This window comes from Equus quagga, chromosome 18, assembly GCF_021613505.1.
Source record: "Equus quagga isolate Etosha38 chromosome 18, UCLA_HA_Equagga_1.0, whole genome shotgun sequence".
NCBI classification, from domain to species: Eukaryota; Metazoa; Chordata; class Mammalia; order Perissodactyla; family Equidae; genus Equus; species Equus quagga.
Genome location: NC_060284.1, coordinates 28,834,399 through 28,850,951, shown reverse-complemented (window position 1 = coordinate 28,850,951; position 16,553 = coordinate 28,834,399). Strand labels below are relative to the sequence as shown.

At 38.9% G+C, this 16,553-nt stretch overlaps 1 protein-coding gene and 1 long non-coding RNA gene across 4 annotated transcripts in view; one reads left to right on the top strand and one right to left on the bottom strand.

Moving 5' to 3' along the window:
• The window catches only part of ABCD3 (ATP binding cassette subfamily D member 3), a 73,518-nt gene extending 57,634 nt beyond the window's left edge, over positions 1-15,884 (bottom strand). The window contains exon 1 of one of the 2 annotated variants that reach the window (XM_046645600.1): positions 15,675-15,884. In XM_046645600.1, the coding sequence (XP_046501556.1) occupies positions 15,675-15,784 (110 nt within the window). In that variant the 5' untranslated portion in view covers positions 15,785-15,884. The remainder of the gene's footprint in view (positions 1-15,674) is intronic. The other variant, XM_046645599.1, reaches the window with a different exon arrangement.
• Positions 15,687-16,553, top strand: part of LOC124229975 (uncharacterized) — a 37,884-nt gene continuing 37,017 nt past the window's right edge. For both annotated transcript variants that reach the window (XR_006886040.1, XR_006886037.1), the window contains exon 1: positions 15,687-15,763. This is a non-coding gene — a long non-coding RNA (uncharacterized LOC124229975). The remainder of the gene's footprint in view (positions 15,764-16,553) is intronic.

The window sequence follows — 16,553 nt, the reverse complement described above, 5'->3', positions numbered from 1 at the left end:
TAAATTCAGGCCATCAAAACTTCTCATGTAAACGAATATAATTTCTCACCTGCTTTCTAAGTAGTTTCCTTATCATCTCTATCCTCTTCTAATTCATTTCCATAGACATATCAAACACAGTGTGTGTGTGTGTGTGTGTGTGTGTGTGTGCATGCACACAGGTGCACGTAAGCAGAACGGAAGTCAATCAGGGCCCAGACATGATGAAGACTTGAACAAAGGCAGTAACTATGGAAATGGAAAAAAAGATGGAGGAAAACTGCTAAAAATGACAGGATGAGGGAATAGATAAGAGCTAGGAACTAAATGAATATGGAAATGAGAGAAGAAGAGCAGAGACTTAAAGAACTACGTAAAGATAGAGGAGGTATTAGAAACCTTCAGCGCCAACTGATGCCCTGAAAGGCTAAGATCATATTTCCTCAAGTCTCACAGTTTGCACCCTGAGTGACTGGAGGACAGTGATTCCATTAACCACAATAAAGAAGAGGAATAGAAACATTCAGGGAAATAATGACTGGACTCACTGTAAATGTGTTAAATTTCAAGTCTCATTAAGGCAATTATATGAAATTGTCTAGAAGACAATTTTTTTAAAGTTTAGATCTGAAGTTCAAGAATAGAGATGTTCATTTCACGTGACAATTTGTAGACATACAATGACCTAACTCCTCTGGCAAATAAAACTAAGAAATCAGAAATATGAGACTTGCATCTCTTTTTTAAGATGCTATTCTAAAAATTTTAGAATGTGCTCTTAAGAAACTTGCTTTAAGTTGTTCTGTGACTGATACCGCTCCCAGGTACCTCAGGAAGCAAACTGTCCTCTTAAAGGAACGTATGTTTACTATACACCTCAAAATTATTCCTACAAGTAATTTTAAATGTCCAGACCATAATCAAAAACAATCAAGCATACAGGAAACTAGACTCCCTAGCCAAGAACCAGCAGAAATTACAGAAAACAGAAGCAGAGCATACCCAAAAAGATTTCAGATGTTAGAATTTCCAAACACATCCTATAAAAAAACACAGACCATATTTAAAGAAATAAATACATAAAACTAAGATATCTACCAAGATGAGGAAATTATAAAAAGCTATACAGACCAAAGAGAACCAAATGGAATTTCAAAAAAATAAAATTACAACAATTGGGAGCTGGCCCCATGGTGTAGTGGTTAAGTTTGTGCACTCTGCTTTGGCGGCCCAGGTTCACAGGTTTGGATCCTGGACACAGACCTACACCACTTGTCACCCATGCTGTGGTGGCAACCCACATACAAAATAGGAAGATTGGCACACAGGTTAGCTCAGAGCTAATCTTCCTTAAGCAAAAAAAGAGGAAGATTGGCAATGGATGTTAGCTCAGGGCAAATTTTCCTCAGCAGGAAAAAAAAATACAACCATTAAAATTAAATATTTAATCAATAAGCTTAACAGATTTCACACAGCTGAAGAGAAAATTACTAAATTGGGGGCTAAATCAGAATTGACTATCCAGAGGATAGCAAGGAGAAAACAAAAAGAAGGAAAATGAAGAAATAAAAGTAAGAGACAGTGGTTACAATGAGACTATCTTAGCTGGTGTCCAAGAAGAATAAGAAATAAGGTATAATGGCTGAAAATATTCCCAAATGGAAGACAGACATCAATCCACAAAATCAAAGGCCCAGTGAATCCCAGGCAGGACAGATAAATAAATCCACACCTAACCAAATCATAATGAGCTTCAGAAGACCAAAGACAGAGATATAAATCATCAAAAGCAGCTGGAGGAAAAAAAAAGACCTATTACCTTCAAAGAAGCAACAGTTACAAACTGACAGCTGAATTCTCAATATTCATAATGGAAACCAGAAAATGGTAGAATCAAATCTTCAATGTACAGAAAGAAAATTACCGCCAATCTAAAATTAAATATTCAGGAAAAAACACTTTGATGAATGAAGGCAAGTAAAGACATTAACTGACAAAACGGAGAGAGCTCATTGGCAGCAGTCTTGCACTGAAGGAATTTCTAAAGGACTTACTACTTGGGGCTGGCGGGATGACCCCAGTCGGAAGGTGTAGGTTGCAAGAAGAAATGAAAAGCAAAGGAAGTGGTAAATATGTAATTAACTCTAAATGAATATTATATAAAACAATAATAATAATGTCTTATTGTACTTTAAAAAACTGTAACAAATGCATATAAATCAACAATTAAGTAAGCGGAGTCACTGCACTAAAGCCTTTTTACTGCCCAGGAGGACAATGAAGTATTACTGATTAACATTTAGACTTGAAAAGTTAAGTACACGTTAAAATTTCTAGAGTAACCAGTAAAATAATTAAAATAAAATAGAGAATAACTTCCAAACTACTAGAAGGGGTAATATAAAATAAGAAAAAAAGAAATCAATATTCTAACCACAAAGCAATTATGCTGGTAATCAACAACAAAAAGCAAAAACATAAGAAAAATTCCCCAATGTTTGGAAACTGTGGTAGATTAAATATGAAGACAAATTCCCTGTGTTCCTCCTAAAAAGGAGGAATCTATTTTCCCATCCTTGAATCTGGGCCAGCTCTAACCAACAGAATGTGGTGGGAGCCCTTCTGCTTTCACCTTTGCCCTAGGAATGCTGCCCTGAGACTACCATCTGAGGAACTGGTCTAGCCTACTGGGCGATAAAAAGTCCCTTAGATGAGAACCAGGGCACCCAGCCAGCAGCCAGCACCAACCGCCAGATAGGAACCACCCACTGCAGCCAAGCCTCTAGCTGAACGTACCCTCACAAGCAAACCGAGACAAAACCAGCAGAGAAACTGCCCAGCCACCCCCAGAACTGAGAGGGGAAAAAATAACTGTTTTAAGCCACTAAGTCTTGGGTTGGTTTGTCATGTAACAATAGATAAATGACACGAATAAAGAGATACACTTGTGAAAAGTCACCGGTCAAAAAAATAAAAAAATATTTTTAAATGACTGATATACATACCAAATGATAAGTTTACGTATTAAAAAAACCTGTGAGATGCAACTAAAGCAGTGCTTAGAGGGAACTGTATAACCTTAAATGCATACGTCAGAAAAGAAGAAAGGCTGAAAATTTGTTACGTATCTCAGAACATTAGAAAAATAACAAAATTAACTGAAGTATAAAGAACAAAAGAATACAGATCAAAGCAAAAAATAATGAAATAAAAATACACAATAAAAGTAAAGCAAAACTAAAAGTTGGATTTTGAAAAAATTAACACATTTTACAAACTCATGGCAAGACTGAGGAAAACAAAAAAGAGGGCAATATAACCAATATTAGAAATGGATCTACAGATTAGAAGCAATTTTCATCAAAATCCTAACACGGTAATTCTAAAATTTATACAGAAGTCATACCAATGAAGAATTGATAACTGAGGCACATTTCATATTCTGTTTATAAAATTCACTGCATTCAGAAAACAGGGTCCTCCAAAGCATCTATAAAATAGTGAGCCTTAAATATTTATTTACTTGTAGTAAAGCAATAGTTTTATAATGACACTTAAGAAGAACTCATTGGTCACCTTCAGAGAATAACAGGGAACTAACGCATTATTTTAAAAACTGGTAAACAAGCAAATATCTATCCTGCCTGTCCTAAATGAACTGTACCACTGCGTAACCAAATAGTAGATGAAGAAAGTTTCTTTTTATGGAAGCATTCCACCTAATAAATGAAGAAATGAAAGAATTCAAATATCACCCTTCTGCAAACCCTCATAAATTCACTGATCTAGGCATCAAGCATCAGTGGCTGTTAAAATCACAAAAAGAGAAACAACCAGACACACTATATACCTCTTGATGGAGAGTATACTACATCAATACCAAGGAAGCATTCTTGTCCAAAAGACAGAAATAAATCTAAACACATCGAACTACCAATTTATAGGAAATACAGAGAACGAAGAAAAAGTATGCAACTGGCATAATCCAGATTACAGAATCCGTATACATCAAAATACCTGGTTGCTTCAACAAATAAACTGTACGAAGGAAAAAGAGATGGCATGGGGACGTGAAGATTCAGAGACTTAAAACAAACAAGCTCAGACACAACTAAATTATAGCGCTTAAGAATGCATATTTGGGTGATAAAACTATAAAGAAATGCAAAAATGCAATCACTATAGAAGTCAGGAGAGCAGTTTTTAGTAGCAGAGAGGAAAGAGGCTGTCACTGCGTAGGGGCATGAAGGCGGCTTCTGGGGTGGATGGCAAAAATTTATTTCTTGGCCTGGGTGGTAGTTACAAGGGTGTTTGTTTTGTTAAAAAAAATTCATTAAGTTATATATGTGTTTTATGCAGTTTTCTGTATTTGAGGTATATAATAAACAATAAAAAGGTTTAAAAAATCATAGTATTTCACCATGAATATAATTTTTTAATATTAATATACTATAATAAAATTTTAACAATTAACTTCACTTTGAATTTAACATGACTTTTTTTTAATAACCCCTGAATGATTCTTGACTGTTCTTTTGAATCTAAGCCCATCTGAAGGATTTGATATAAATGCTTTATCCTGTCTTTTACCTTCCACATGGCTAATTCAAACTTAAAAACACTTACAACCACTTTTACCTTTCTGATTCCTCACCAGTAAAATGAAGATAATAAAACAACTATCTCAAAAGACTGTTGTGAGAAATAAATGTGAAATATTTAGAAGGATGCCTAAAATATGGTAAGTGCTCAATAAATAGTTAATAGTAATATCTCCAACTCATGTCCCTTTTTCTCAAATTCTAACTCCATGCCTTGGCTCATGCTGTTTTCCCTACCTAGAAAGCCTTCTACCACTTAGCACAACACTACATAGCTCTTCAGGTCAGGTGCAAATGTGAAACTTCCGCAGTAACAACCAGAAGAATTAAACATTCCCAACTCAGCCCTCCCTCCCACAGAATTTTGTTCCTGCCACATGTCTAGTCATACTGAGTTGCACAAACTCTCTATGTATCTCTATTTCCCCACAAGACTGGAGTTAGAAATAATGTTCATTCAATTTCGTATCTCAATGCCTAGTCTACTGCCATACAACAAACATTCAATAGAATGTACTGGATAAATGCTGTATTTCCTCCCACATTGATATTTTCTCCAATGGAGGGAAGCAGCTGTTTTGTTGAACTTGTGAGAAAATATATAGAGCAATGTATTCACCTGTCAATAGTTAAACTGGAAATTATGATACTTATACAAAAAAAGGGATCCCATTTATTCTGTCCTACACTTGCTCCCCGCCCCAACTCCTCTACTGAACAACACATCTTCAGCATTATGGGGGGAGGGGGAAGAGAGTACATGAATACTATAATTGAAAACATCTTAAATCTGATTTCCTAATGCAACAAAACTGTATTCATAGGTAACTGGAGAACAATATTTTAAGTAAAATATAACCAGATTTTTTTTTTTTAACTAGAAATTTGGTGTGAAATGTTAAGATCCAGGAATCTCTCTTTCAATAGTCTATAAGTTTCTTAACAGCAAAAATCTTACTTAATTTAATTTTTAATCTTCCCAAGTGCCCAACACAAAACTAGCATGAAATAGGTTCTATGTTCTCCCACTACAAGATCCACCTAGGAAAGAGACCTGTCTATCTTACTTACCATTGTGGCCTTAGCACCTAGCACTAAATAGTGAATTAAGGTATTGACTTGTATCATACCCCCCAACTCTTGAGAATAGGACCTCTAATTCATCTCTATACCAAATATCCGAAAACCCAGCATCTGACACATCAGTGGGCAGTCAGCACATAATCTTTGGGTGCCTTTGAGTGGTTCACTGATTCCCAGGCCACCCTACTCTCTCCAGTCCTTGTTCCCGAAATGTGGAAAAAAATTTGATTCTACTTCAATTTCTTCTTTTCCTGCAACTTAAGTTAATCTCCAAGATATATACTTGGAGAAAGTATATATACCTCCAAGATATATAGTGAAGAAAAAAAATGACAATAACACGGAATTTGAAGTCAGAAGACTGAGTTTGATGCAAGTTGACATGAAGTCTTTTTACAAGTTAAAAACATGCATATTAAAAATGAAATTCAACAATATGCCAAAATCATATTAATCAAAGCTAAAATGCATCAGTTGCAAATTGCACCCTAATTTGAGAGAAGTTGAAATGTGAAAAAGAATATCTGTGGGAAAAATGTGTCTTAGAATCACTATGACAATAATCATGATAGATAGGTGTTTTGTCCCTTTTTTCTAGTATTCAAATTTTCCATAGTATGTGTTTATTCCGATAATGCAAAAATATTTAATTTTTAAAACTATGAAGCATGAAAATAGTATTTAATTTTAAAACAACTTTTTAGGTATAGTCCTCAGTAAAATAAGATAAACTGACAGGACTATTGTTTTTCCTTCTGAGGAAACATCACACCTCATGTTGCTTACTTCATAAGTTTACGAAAGTGTACAAATATACATGCATGATGTATAGACACAACATGATGATTAAATGACTAAAGTATTATTTACCTAGAGAAGTTGCCTCATTCCATATAGTGTATTTATTTTTAACATCAACAGATAACTTCTTAAGCACAGAGTAAATCATACAATCTATGCTTATGTCTAGTATTATGGCACCATTACTGTGGCATGTGAGATTGCTACTCTATTCACAGATATCAAATTAGCTGATTATGCTTTGATAAGCTTTATCTTCAATTTTATACTTTATTAATTGCATTCATTCAGGACTGCTAATCTAGCAAAAGGATAACAAATGCATGTTTTTAAGAAAACATTTTTAGCACACCTAACAAGGCTTCAAACCATCTTACAATCTATAATACTTCCCACCAAAGAGTACAACCATGAGTTATACACAGCATTTTATCCTTACGATTATGGAAGACTATATTCTTGACAGATGCCTTAAAAAGGTGATTTCCTCATAAAAAGAATGTGATGATAAAAGCCATGTTCTTAAGCAAGGGCATGATGCCTAATTTTTTGTAGAAATGACTACAAATGCCATTTTTAAACAACTCTAACATTCCATAAAAATCATTCCAAAAGAAAAAACAATGAAGAAATATAGTATCCACTTTGCATAAAATATAATTTGAAATATACAATTCTAAAGAAAATTACAAAGAGTCTATCCTTCTTCTTCATAATTCCAGCTTGTATTTCATTGCAACAGATTAGACGGTAATGGTATTCATCAGGTCAAGAATGAGTTTGATGTTGATCCTGAGAAAAAATTACAACTTATTTATCTAAATGGATACTATGGCAGAGGGACTTAGAAGAAAGTGGTAAATTCTAGGAGCAAGTACGAGTTCACCAAAAAGTCACGTCAGACCAAATTCATTCTCTTCTCTGAAGGGATCATGACAGTTCTACAAACTTAGTTTATTATGCTACAAAACATTTGATGATGGACCAAATCAGGGGTTCTCTACCTTCTCCATGTAAAAGAGACCAATGCCTCATACAGCTCTAGGGTCTCCTCCTCACAGCTCCATGACCAGAAAAGAAAGACCCTTCCCCACTGGCTCCAGAAGAAACATCCCAAAGAAGGACTCTGGCCCAGTAAGGATCAGATGCCTGGTCCTTTTGTCAGAATGCCAGGTCACTACCAGAAGGAAAGGTATGAAAAGGTGCTGGGTAAGTTAAAGATGGGTACCAAGACGACACCCAAAGAGTATCAATGAATAGAAAGGCTACAGTGGTGTAAATACACTGTTTTATACTTAATCTTGTCCAATAACTTAATTTATTTGGAAAATATACAGGAGGAATACTAATTAAATGTGCAGGATCAAAAAATATTTAGAGGGAGGAAGTGATGTACCCAAACAAAGGTAAGTATAACTACCTGCACCCAGGTTTAAAAATCAAACACAACAAGTTGAGGAGGGGAAAGGAAGGGAAAACAATCATGTAAGCTAAACATGAGTAAAGAATATTGACTGTCATAAAAATGAAAGTAACCTCACCTATTTTAATAAAAGCTTAGGATCTACAAAGTAAGCAACAGTCCCTTCCCCTCTGTGTCAGTCAGACCACACTAAGTATAATGATAATGAATTCCGTTTCAGACCTCCTCTTTAAGGAGTGGAGAAATACAGAGTATCATATTCAGGAAGCAGTAAGCAAAAAATACTGAGGCCTGAAACCATGTCACATAAAAGTAATTTAAATATTTTCCAACTCTGAAAGTAAATGATTCCATCAATTCAAAAGCCTTCTTCAGGGAAATTTTCATGGACACGTTTGATGAAATTTTTAGGAAGGCTCAATAGTTTCTGAGAACCTAACAATGGAATGTTTTTGCTTTTAGTTTTCCCTCAGCAAGCATAAGGAGAGTAAAGCTTTTATTTATTTAGCTTTGTTCCAGCTACTAAGTTAAGACATTTTCTCATTTAATCTTAACAACTCCTGAGTTAAGTAAATACTATTATCCCTGTTCTACAGATGAGAAAAATGAGGCTCAAAGAGATTGAGTAAACTGACCACGGTCACAGATCTAGCAAACAGCTGAATAAAAACTTGAACCCATATCCAACTCAAAGACCATTATGCTATACTATGCCTAGCTGCCTCCATAATAAAGATCAAGGTGCTGCACACAAAAATGTGCATTCTTGCAGATTAAAATAATCTTGCATCATTAGTTTACACCTCTGAAGTAGTCAAAAAAGAAAAAGATCAAACATCCCTTAATGATGATTAGAGAATTAAATTAGCACTCATTCATGGTATTACTTTTCAAGTGTGCCATAGAATACGTGTAATTTGTGTAGCTCCAGTATGTTCACATCCACAAACACTAAGGAAAGCTCATAACCTTCCATTAATTAATCCTATATCTAGCAATTTATTCCAACGAAATAATTCAACAGAGATGGAAATGTTCACTCACCAGAATCTACAGTATTACCTGTAAAAATTGCAGAAGCCATCTAGATGCCCAACATTTAAGGATAACATAAATTATGATATAGTCACACAAAACAGTATTTCTGTATTTCTTTAAAAGTATAGTTATGAAGTTCATGTACATAGGAAAGATGTCTGTGCTTTAAATGAAAACAGCAAAATGCCCATTATAACTATGTAAAAATGTATACAAATAAGGAATAAAAGGTAATAAAAATAAAATAACATGTGTGTTATGGTGATGACATTATGGATGATTTTTAATTTTTTTAAATTGTCTTTAATGTTTCCACTCTATTGTTAACTGTCAAAAGCAGGTTATAAAATACTAATAATACAATTTTTATAAATTTCTAAGATTTGCTTTACCCATGCATATAAAAGAGGCCCAGCTCCTAAAGAGCTCATAATATACTTAAGGAGACAATATTTACATTTGTAGCAAGAAAGGTTTGTTATTTAAAACAAGGGTAACCACAACTCTAAGAAATGAGGATCTCAGAGTTAGTCATTCAAAAAACATTTTTTGGGTGCCTACTATATGCCAGCCACAATTCAAGCCACTGGGGCTATAACAATGAACAAAATGGGCAATCTTCCTGTCCTCTTGGAGCTTACATCCTAGCTGCAGAGACATACAATAAACAAGATAAATATTAAAATAAATAGCACACTTGATGGTGAAAAGTGCTAAGGAGAAAAGTAAAGCCAGGAAAGTGGGCAGAGTATGCGATTTGAAATTGAGCAGTAATGGAAGGTGTCACTGAAAAGACATCTGAAAAAAAGACTGAAAAGAGGAAGTAAGCAGCGTGGATATCCAGGGAAAGAGCATTCCAGGCAGAGGGACAGCAAATGCAAAAGCCCTGAAACACAATGCCTGGCCAACGATGCTAATGTGCCCCAAAGTGAGAAGTGTAATTAATAAAACAGTCTGTTCCTGTTCCCCCCAACAGACCACAGACAGCTACAGGTCTGAGAACACTGCTCCTGGACCTGACTGCCTCACGTGGTTTTAGCACATGGCTGCTTTTCCCGGCACATCCTTTAAGGCCTTCTTCAACTCTGGTTGCTTAAGCATCTCCTTTTTATTCTGAGAATCCAAATGGGGCCAGCTCTTTTAACATCCCCTCATGGTTCATCCTAAGGGTCTCTGCAGCTCCAGCCCGCCACCTGACTCATGTCTGCACGCTGCAAAACATTTAGTGGGCCTGTGAAATTGAGAAAAGTGAAGCCAGCCACTTCTAGAGCTTGATTTGAAAGGAGATCTCAGGAAGGAAAGCTGAATTTGAAGTATGCAGGAAAGTTGCAGAAAGGTTAGTGGCCAGAGAGTGCAAGAAGTAGAAGCTAAAGATGTGAGAACATCCAAAGGGTACAGAAAAGACCCAGCCAACAGGCCACAGGCCTGAGGCTCAGAGAAAAACAGTCAACAAATTTCCAACAGTGGGACTGTCCAAGAAACTTGTAAATAAAACAATGTTTCCATTTTAAGCTGTTCCCTGTGCTGAGATAGAATCCCTGCCACTACTCCTAAACCTTCAATCAGAGTCTATTACAAAAACCTGCTATGTGACTGATGCTTTAGAGGAATCAAGGCAGATACCAAAAAGCTAGGCTCAAGAAAAAAGATGTATGAGGGATCTAAAACAGAGCAGAAGCAAAGAAATGAAGTAAGGTGTGACTAAGAAAAACAAAAACTCCCTGAAAGTCCTCAGAAATATTTAGGGGAGGAAACTGTGCTCCCACCATCTATAGATAGGGGTTTAGAAAAGGATGAAGGCTCACCTCAGAAGCTGGTGGACTTGGCCAGACCCTGATGGCTGACAGCTAGATCACACCCAGTTAAGGAACTAACAGATGGCACAAAAAGGTACCTAAATTCACACTTCAGAAAGTTAAAAGGGCGTGGTCATCATTTAGACTCAGAGCTGTTAAGTAATATTTCATGGAAGGGATAACCCTGACCTAACTTCTGAAGGATAAGAGTTGAAGAACAGAGGCTACAGAGAGAGATTTCACGTATGGTTAATATCATAAAAAAAGCCCAAAGGCAGGAATAAATGTGGCCTGTTCGGAGACCAGTGCAGAAACTGGCCTATTTGGAACAGAGAGTACTCATTGGCAGGCAACGGCATACAAGATTAGCCAGGTACGGTGAGACCCAATGGAGGAAGGCTCTGAAACCCAGGATGAGAAATCTGAACTTTGACAAGCATTCATGGGAAGGCAAAGAAAATGCTTTGTTCGGTTTCTGCTCTTTGTTCATTTATTTTTGCTGAGGAAGACTGGCCCTGAACATCTGTCCCCAATCTTCCTCTTTTTGCTTGAGGAAGACTGTCCCTGAGCTAACATCTGTCACCAATCTTCCTCTATTTTGTATGTAGGTCACTGACACAGCATGGCTGATGAGTGGTGTAGATCCGTGCCCAAGAACCAAACCCAGCCATGGAAGCAGAGTGTGCCAAACTTAACCACTATGCCATTGTGACAGCCCCTGTTCCTTGTTTACTTCTAAGATCATAAATAGTTTGGCAATGTAGACTGCCCTCTTTCCCTGCCTTCTACAACTGGCCCACTGATTTCCTACCACCCATCTCATGATACACACCCTCAGGCACACAACTATTACTTCTCTGAAGATAATCCCTCTACTCATGTTTATTCTGGTCCCACATCTCCAACTGCCTGCCTGTCAGAGAAGTACCCTTAAAAGTTCTTCGACTATCCTATACCATCTATCCACCCACTTACTGAGTGTCCAACCTGGGAAACATAAAACTAGGAATTTAAAGATGACTCAGTCCATGCCCTCAAGAAATTCAGAGTCTAAAGTGGGCAGGAGCCAAGGCAACAAAATCGCACAACACAGGGTCGAACTACTGGAGTAGAGGAATGCTCAGAGTATCACAAGAGCAGAGAACAACCTCAGTTTGGAGATCAGGAAACGACAGAAATCACCTAAGAGAAAGTGCTGACTGAACTGAGTCTTGAAGGAAAATAAACATCAATGGTGGGGATGACAGTGATTACCGTGAGCCTGCCAAGGCTGGGCAGAGCCCGCCCTACTCAGACACTGCTAATTCCATATGGCGGGATGTGCAGAAGCAGTAGACTAGCTCATGAACTCGTTCTCTCATGCTAAGAAATTCTGTATTTTAGCACAGCAGAAAGATTTTAGTGAAGAAATAACATGATCTTATTAGCGTTTCTTAAAAAAAGCTCTGGTGGCAGGGGAAGATGGATTGTGGGCACCACAAAGCTTCTTTCTATTATAAAATGCAACAAAAATCTGATAGATGCTGCTATTAACATTCACTTTATCTCCAGTTATCCATTCCTACCCCCTTGCCAGGCTTAGCTCACATTCTTCACAAAGCCTTCCCTAACTCTTCCCAAACACGTTAACCTCTCCTTTCTCAGAACTTCTGTGCTCTGTCTGTACACAGTAGTGTCATCACATTACATTTTTTAACTTATTTGCATTTAAATTTCTTCTAACAAGAACATAAGCTCCCTGAGAAAAGATGTCACATATTTTTTGAATGTATGTGCAATACACACACACCCCCCATTACCCTTCCCGATCCCACAGCACTTAGCACAGTAATACAACATTCTGAAATGGAACACTTCCTTTGAACTCAATATTGCCTTCTTTATTCATGAGCAAAAAGATTCCACTGTTCTCCAGAAATAATAAACAAAATAAGATGTGTGATTAGGCAAAACTTAGATGAAAAACACCAGCACAGAGGCCAGACCCGTTGCCGAGCAGTTAAGTTCGCATGCTCCGCTTCGGCAGCCCAGGGTCTTGCGGGTTCGGATCCTGGGCACAGATATGGCACCGCTCGTTAGCCCACGTTGAGGCGGCATCCCACAACTAAAAATACACAACTATGTACCAGGGGGCTTTGGAGAGAAAAAGGAAAAATAAAATCGTTTTTTTAACAAAAAAAAACAGTACAGTGGTGGTGATGGGCAATGAATACAAGGGAACTTTCTGGTGGGATGAAAATGTTCTAACTTATGACAGGGGTGTGTTATACTGTTGTATCCATTTATTAAAAAAATATATAACTAAGATTTGTACAGTTCAATATATACAGATTTCTACCTAAAACCGGTAAAATTAAGGGGTGGGGAGCACAGAGCCATAGATGAAACAAGAATGGCAGAATGTTGATGGTACTTCTTAGATAAAGTGTACTGGGGGTTTTGTATATTATTTTGCTTACTTTGAATATATGTGAAACTTTCCATAATAAAAAGTAACATATATATAAAGTCATATATATCTATGTAATACAAAGATAGATGGATGGATGTGTGTGTGTGCGTGTGTGTGTATGATTTAGCTGGGTGAAAAAACTGCTTTAACAAAACTAAAAGATAACTCAGAACATTAAATTACTCATTCTCCTAATCTTTGGAATAATGTGACACTGTAACTTTTAACGTGGTTTTAATAGCTCTATTACCTATCCCATTCTAAGGAATCTTTTCTAAGAAAATCTACTGTTAACAGCATGGACACAAAAAGGCCAAGCAGCCAGAGGTTCCTCAATTAAGCACCAGATAGTAAAACTAATTAGCCTGTTACCAAAGACACCCAAAAAGCCAGTAAAATATAAAGTTAGAACTCTTGAATCTTCAAACTGTGATGCCAAAGATATTGACCGAAAGATAGCCAAAAATTTCTGGAAGTATAACATCAACAGAGATAGACTCAACACCATTCTTAATGGTTTCAAAATAATTCAATCACTTTCTCTCATAATTTAAACTTCACACTTATTTGTTCATAACCTGTATTCTCCATCCACAAAATATTTAATGTATAAAATAAAGATTTTCCTTACTCATGCCAATGCAAAAGATGAACAACAATCTTCTGCTCAATAAATTGTTGCATAATTTAACCTCCCAAAAAGTTCAGTTTCTCAAAAAGATTTTTAAAGTATTTTACAATAACGAATAAACACCTAAAATTATTTAATAAGACAGATTCTATTACACCGTTTTGCCAGTAGTTCCCATTAGATTATGTTAAAACTTTCCTTACTCAATAATCTATGATCCTATGCCCTACATCAGTAGCTACCTTAGCTGTGACTGGAAGGGGCATGAGGAGAGTTTCTGGGATGCTGATAATGTTCTCACCTGGGTGCAGATCGGAGAGCTAATTACTCAGGTGAGTTCTATTTGTGAAAATTCTTCAAGCGCTACACTTATGCGTGCTTTTCTATATGTAATACTCCAATAAAGCAATGTTTCTAAAAGCAGCATGATAAAAGTAAGCTAGAGGTATCAGAGCAGTCCTCAAATCCCCTCTCCTATACTAAAACACCTGTTCTAGGCACTGAAATGCCTCACTGCAAATGTAATTCAAAGATATTTTATAGCACTTGACATTCTCTATTGGAATAGTCCCAGATGACAAATGACTTTCATTTGCAACTGGGAGCTCAGAAAGTATACAATCCAACAGAAAAATCTGTTTCTATTTTCCAGAATAAATCATTTTAAAAGCACAGTGAATAGGTACTGTATTGTCTAGACACAGAGGTAAATCATTTTCAACCTTGTTAAGCGGATTTGGGAAACGAAAGAAAGACCACTGCTTCAGACTCTAGGAAGATAAGGAAGATAGGAGAAGGTTAGTAAGAACTTTACGGAAAGGCAACTTGTCAGTGTTTCAGTGTAAAGTCTACTACTAATCGGATATTTTAGGCAATCAAAAACAGGAGGAAACAGTCTCTGCCCAGAGAGATGAACGAAATAAAACGCATGAAAGCAGTATCCCAAGATGTAATATGAAATACTCAATGACTGGCGGGAACGCTTCAGAAGTAACCTTTCCTCTTTCGTTTGGTGAAGGCAGCGTCTCCCGGCAAATAAAAACTTACATCTGTAATCCCACAACAGTAACTCAATTCTCTCCCTTCCTCTAACCTTCTCATCTCCCAAAGTTAAATCTAAACCTTAAAATTCTCTCGAGGGGAAGCAGAGGAACATAATCACAAAGGATCTTAATCCTCACCTAAAGCACACTTTCACCTTCCACCTGCAGACCCGGGCAAGAGAACCTTGCGCTCCAAATAATACCATGAAAACCCCTCAAGCCTTTCCGGATGAAATGCCAGGGCGTTCAGTGACCAACTACAAGGGGACACCACTTTAGAAGGCAATGTTGCCAAGTGGACCCAGGATAGCTCACACGAACCATCCTCGCTCGCGACTTTCAACATGAACTACTAGGGAATCGGGCCAAAGTTCGTTCAAGTGACTTCGCCAATCTCGCCTAGCGAGTCCTTCTCCATCCTCATATCACACATACACGTCCACAAAGCAAATCCTTCACGGTCTATCAGGAGATGAGACAGCAAAACTAGAACACACTCGGAAAGTTGATGCAGAACGGAGACGGTTTGGGGAGGGGGTGGGGGCGCCCGCCGCGGGATAGAGGCACAGATTTGCCAGCGGCGCAGGAGAAAGACTCACACCCTGGGGTCAGAAGGAGGGCGGCGTGGGGCACAGGAAGCACGCGGGACGGCGGCGCCGCGGGGACACCAGACATTGGAGCCTGGCAGCAGCAGCCGCCGCCGGCCCTCTCCCCGCTTGACCCCGCCGAGCAAAGGGAGCCGTCCGCCCGGCGCCAGGCGGGGAGGGAGAGCGAGCGGCGAGCGCGGCTCGGGCCCGGGAGAGCGGCGCGGCCCTGGGCCTTCTTACCCGTGCAGGCCGAGGGCGCGGCGCCGCCTGTGGAGCAGGCAGAGCAGCAGGAGCGCGGCCCCCGCCAGCGAGGAGTTTCGCACCATCAGGTACTTGCTGAAGGCCGCCATGGCACTGCCTGCGCGAAGGAGCCGGGGACGGGGACGCAGCGGAGACTGCCTTAGTGCAGGAAGCGCGGGGCAGACTGGGAGGAGACGAGCGCGCGGGGCGAGGGCGGTGCCGGCTGCGCAGGACCGCCCCCTGCCTGAGCGCGCCGGAGCCCACCTCGGACTTTGGCTCCGCGGAAGCGCGCACGGTGGTGCCGCGGCAGCCGGAAGGGTCCCGGGATGCGCCCTGCGCACGCGCGGCCCCCAGGGGGCCCGGGAACGCGCCGCCGCGGCGACTCCCTTGACCTTTGGTGGGTGGCTCGTCGTTACTTTGCTGCCGCTGCTTTCCCCTCCCTTACCTTCCCCTCCTTTACCTCCCCCTCCCGCGCCTCCGCTCCATCACGTCCAGTTTTACAGAAACTGGAAATGCGGGCCTGGCTTACGCCAGGAATTTGATGAGACCTGCCTCTCCATCCCCAGTAGTGCGCCGTTACCTCCCTTTTAAAGGAGCCCAGGAAGAAGAGGAACGGCCCCATCGCGGAGCGGGTACACAAAACCGAGGGCGCTGTGGTTATGTAGACGAAAACAACAGTTGGGAACTCCGAAGAGGTGTAGGGAAATGTGGGAAGAATGACTACCAATTGAAAACCTTTTCCAAGCCAGTGTTTTCCAAACTATAGGGATGGTGAAATAAGTTTGGGAGATGGAGACCACCACTTTTTTTTTTTTTAATGAAATCGAGGGAAAAAAGAACACAATAGAAAAATCTCAGAATGAATCACATGTAAAGGAG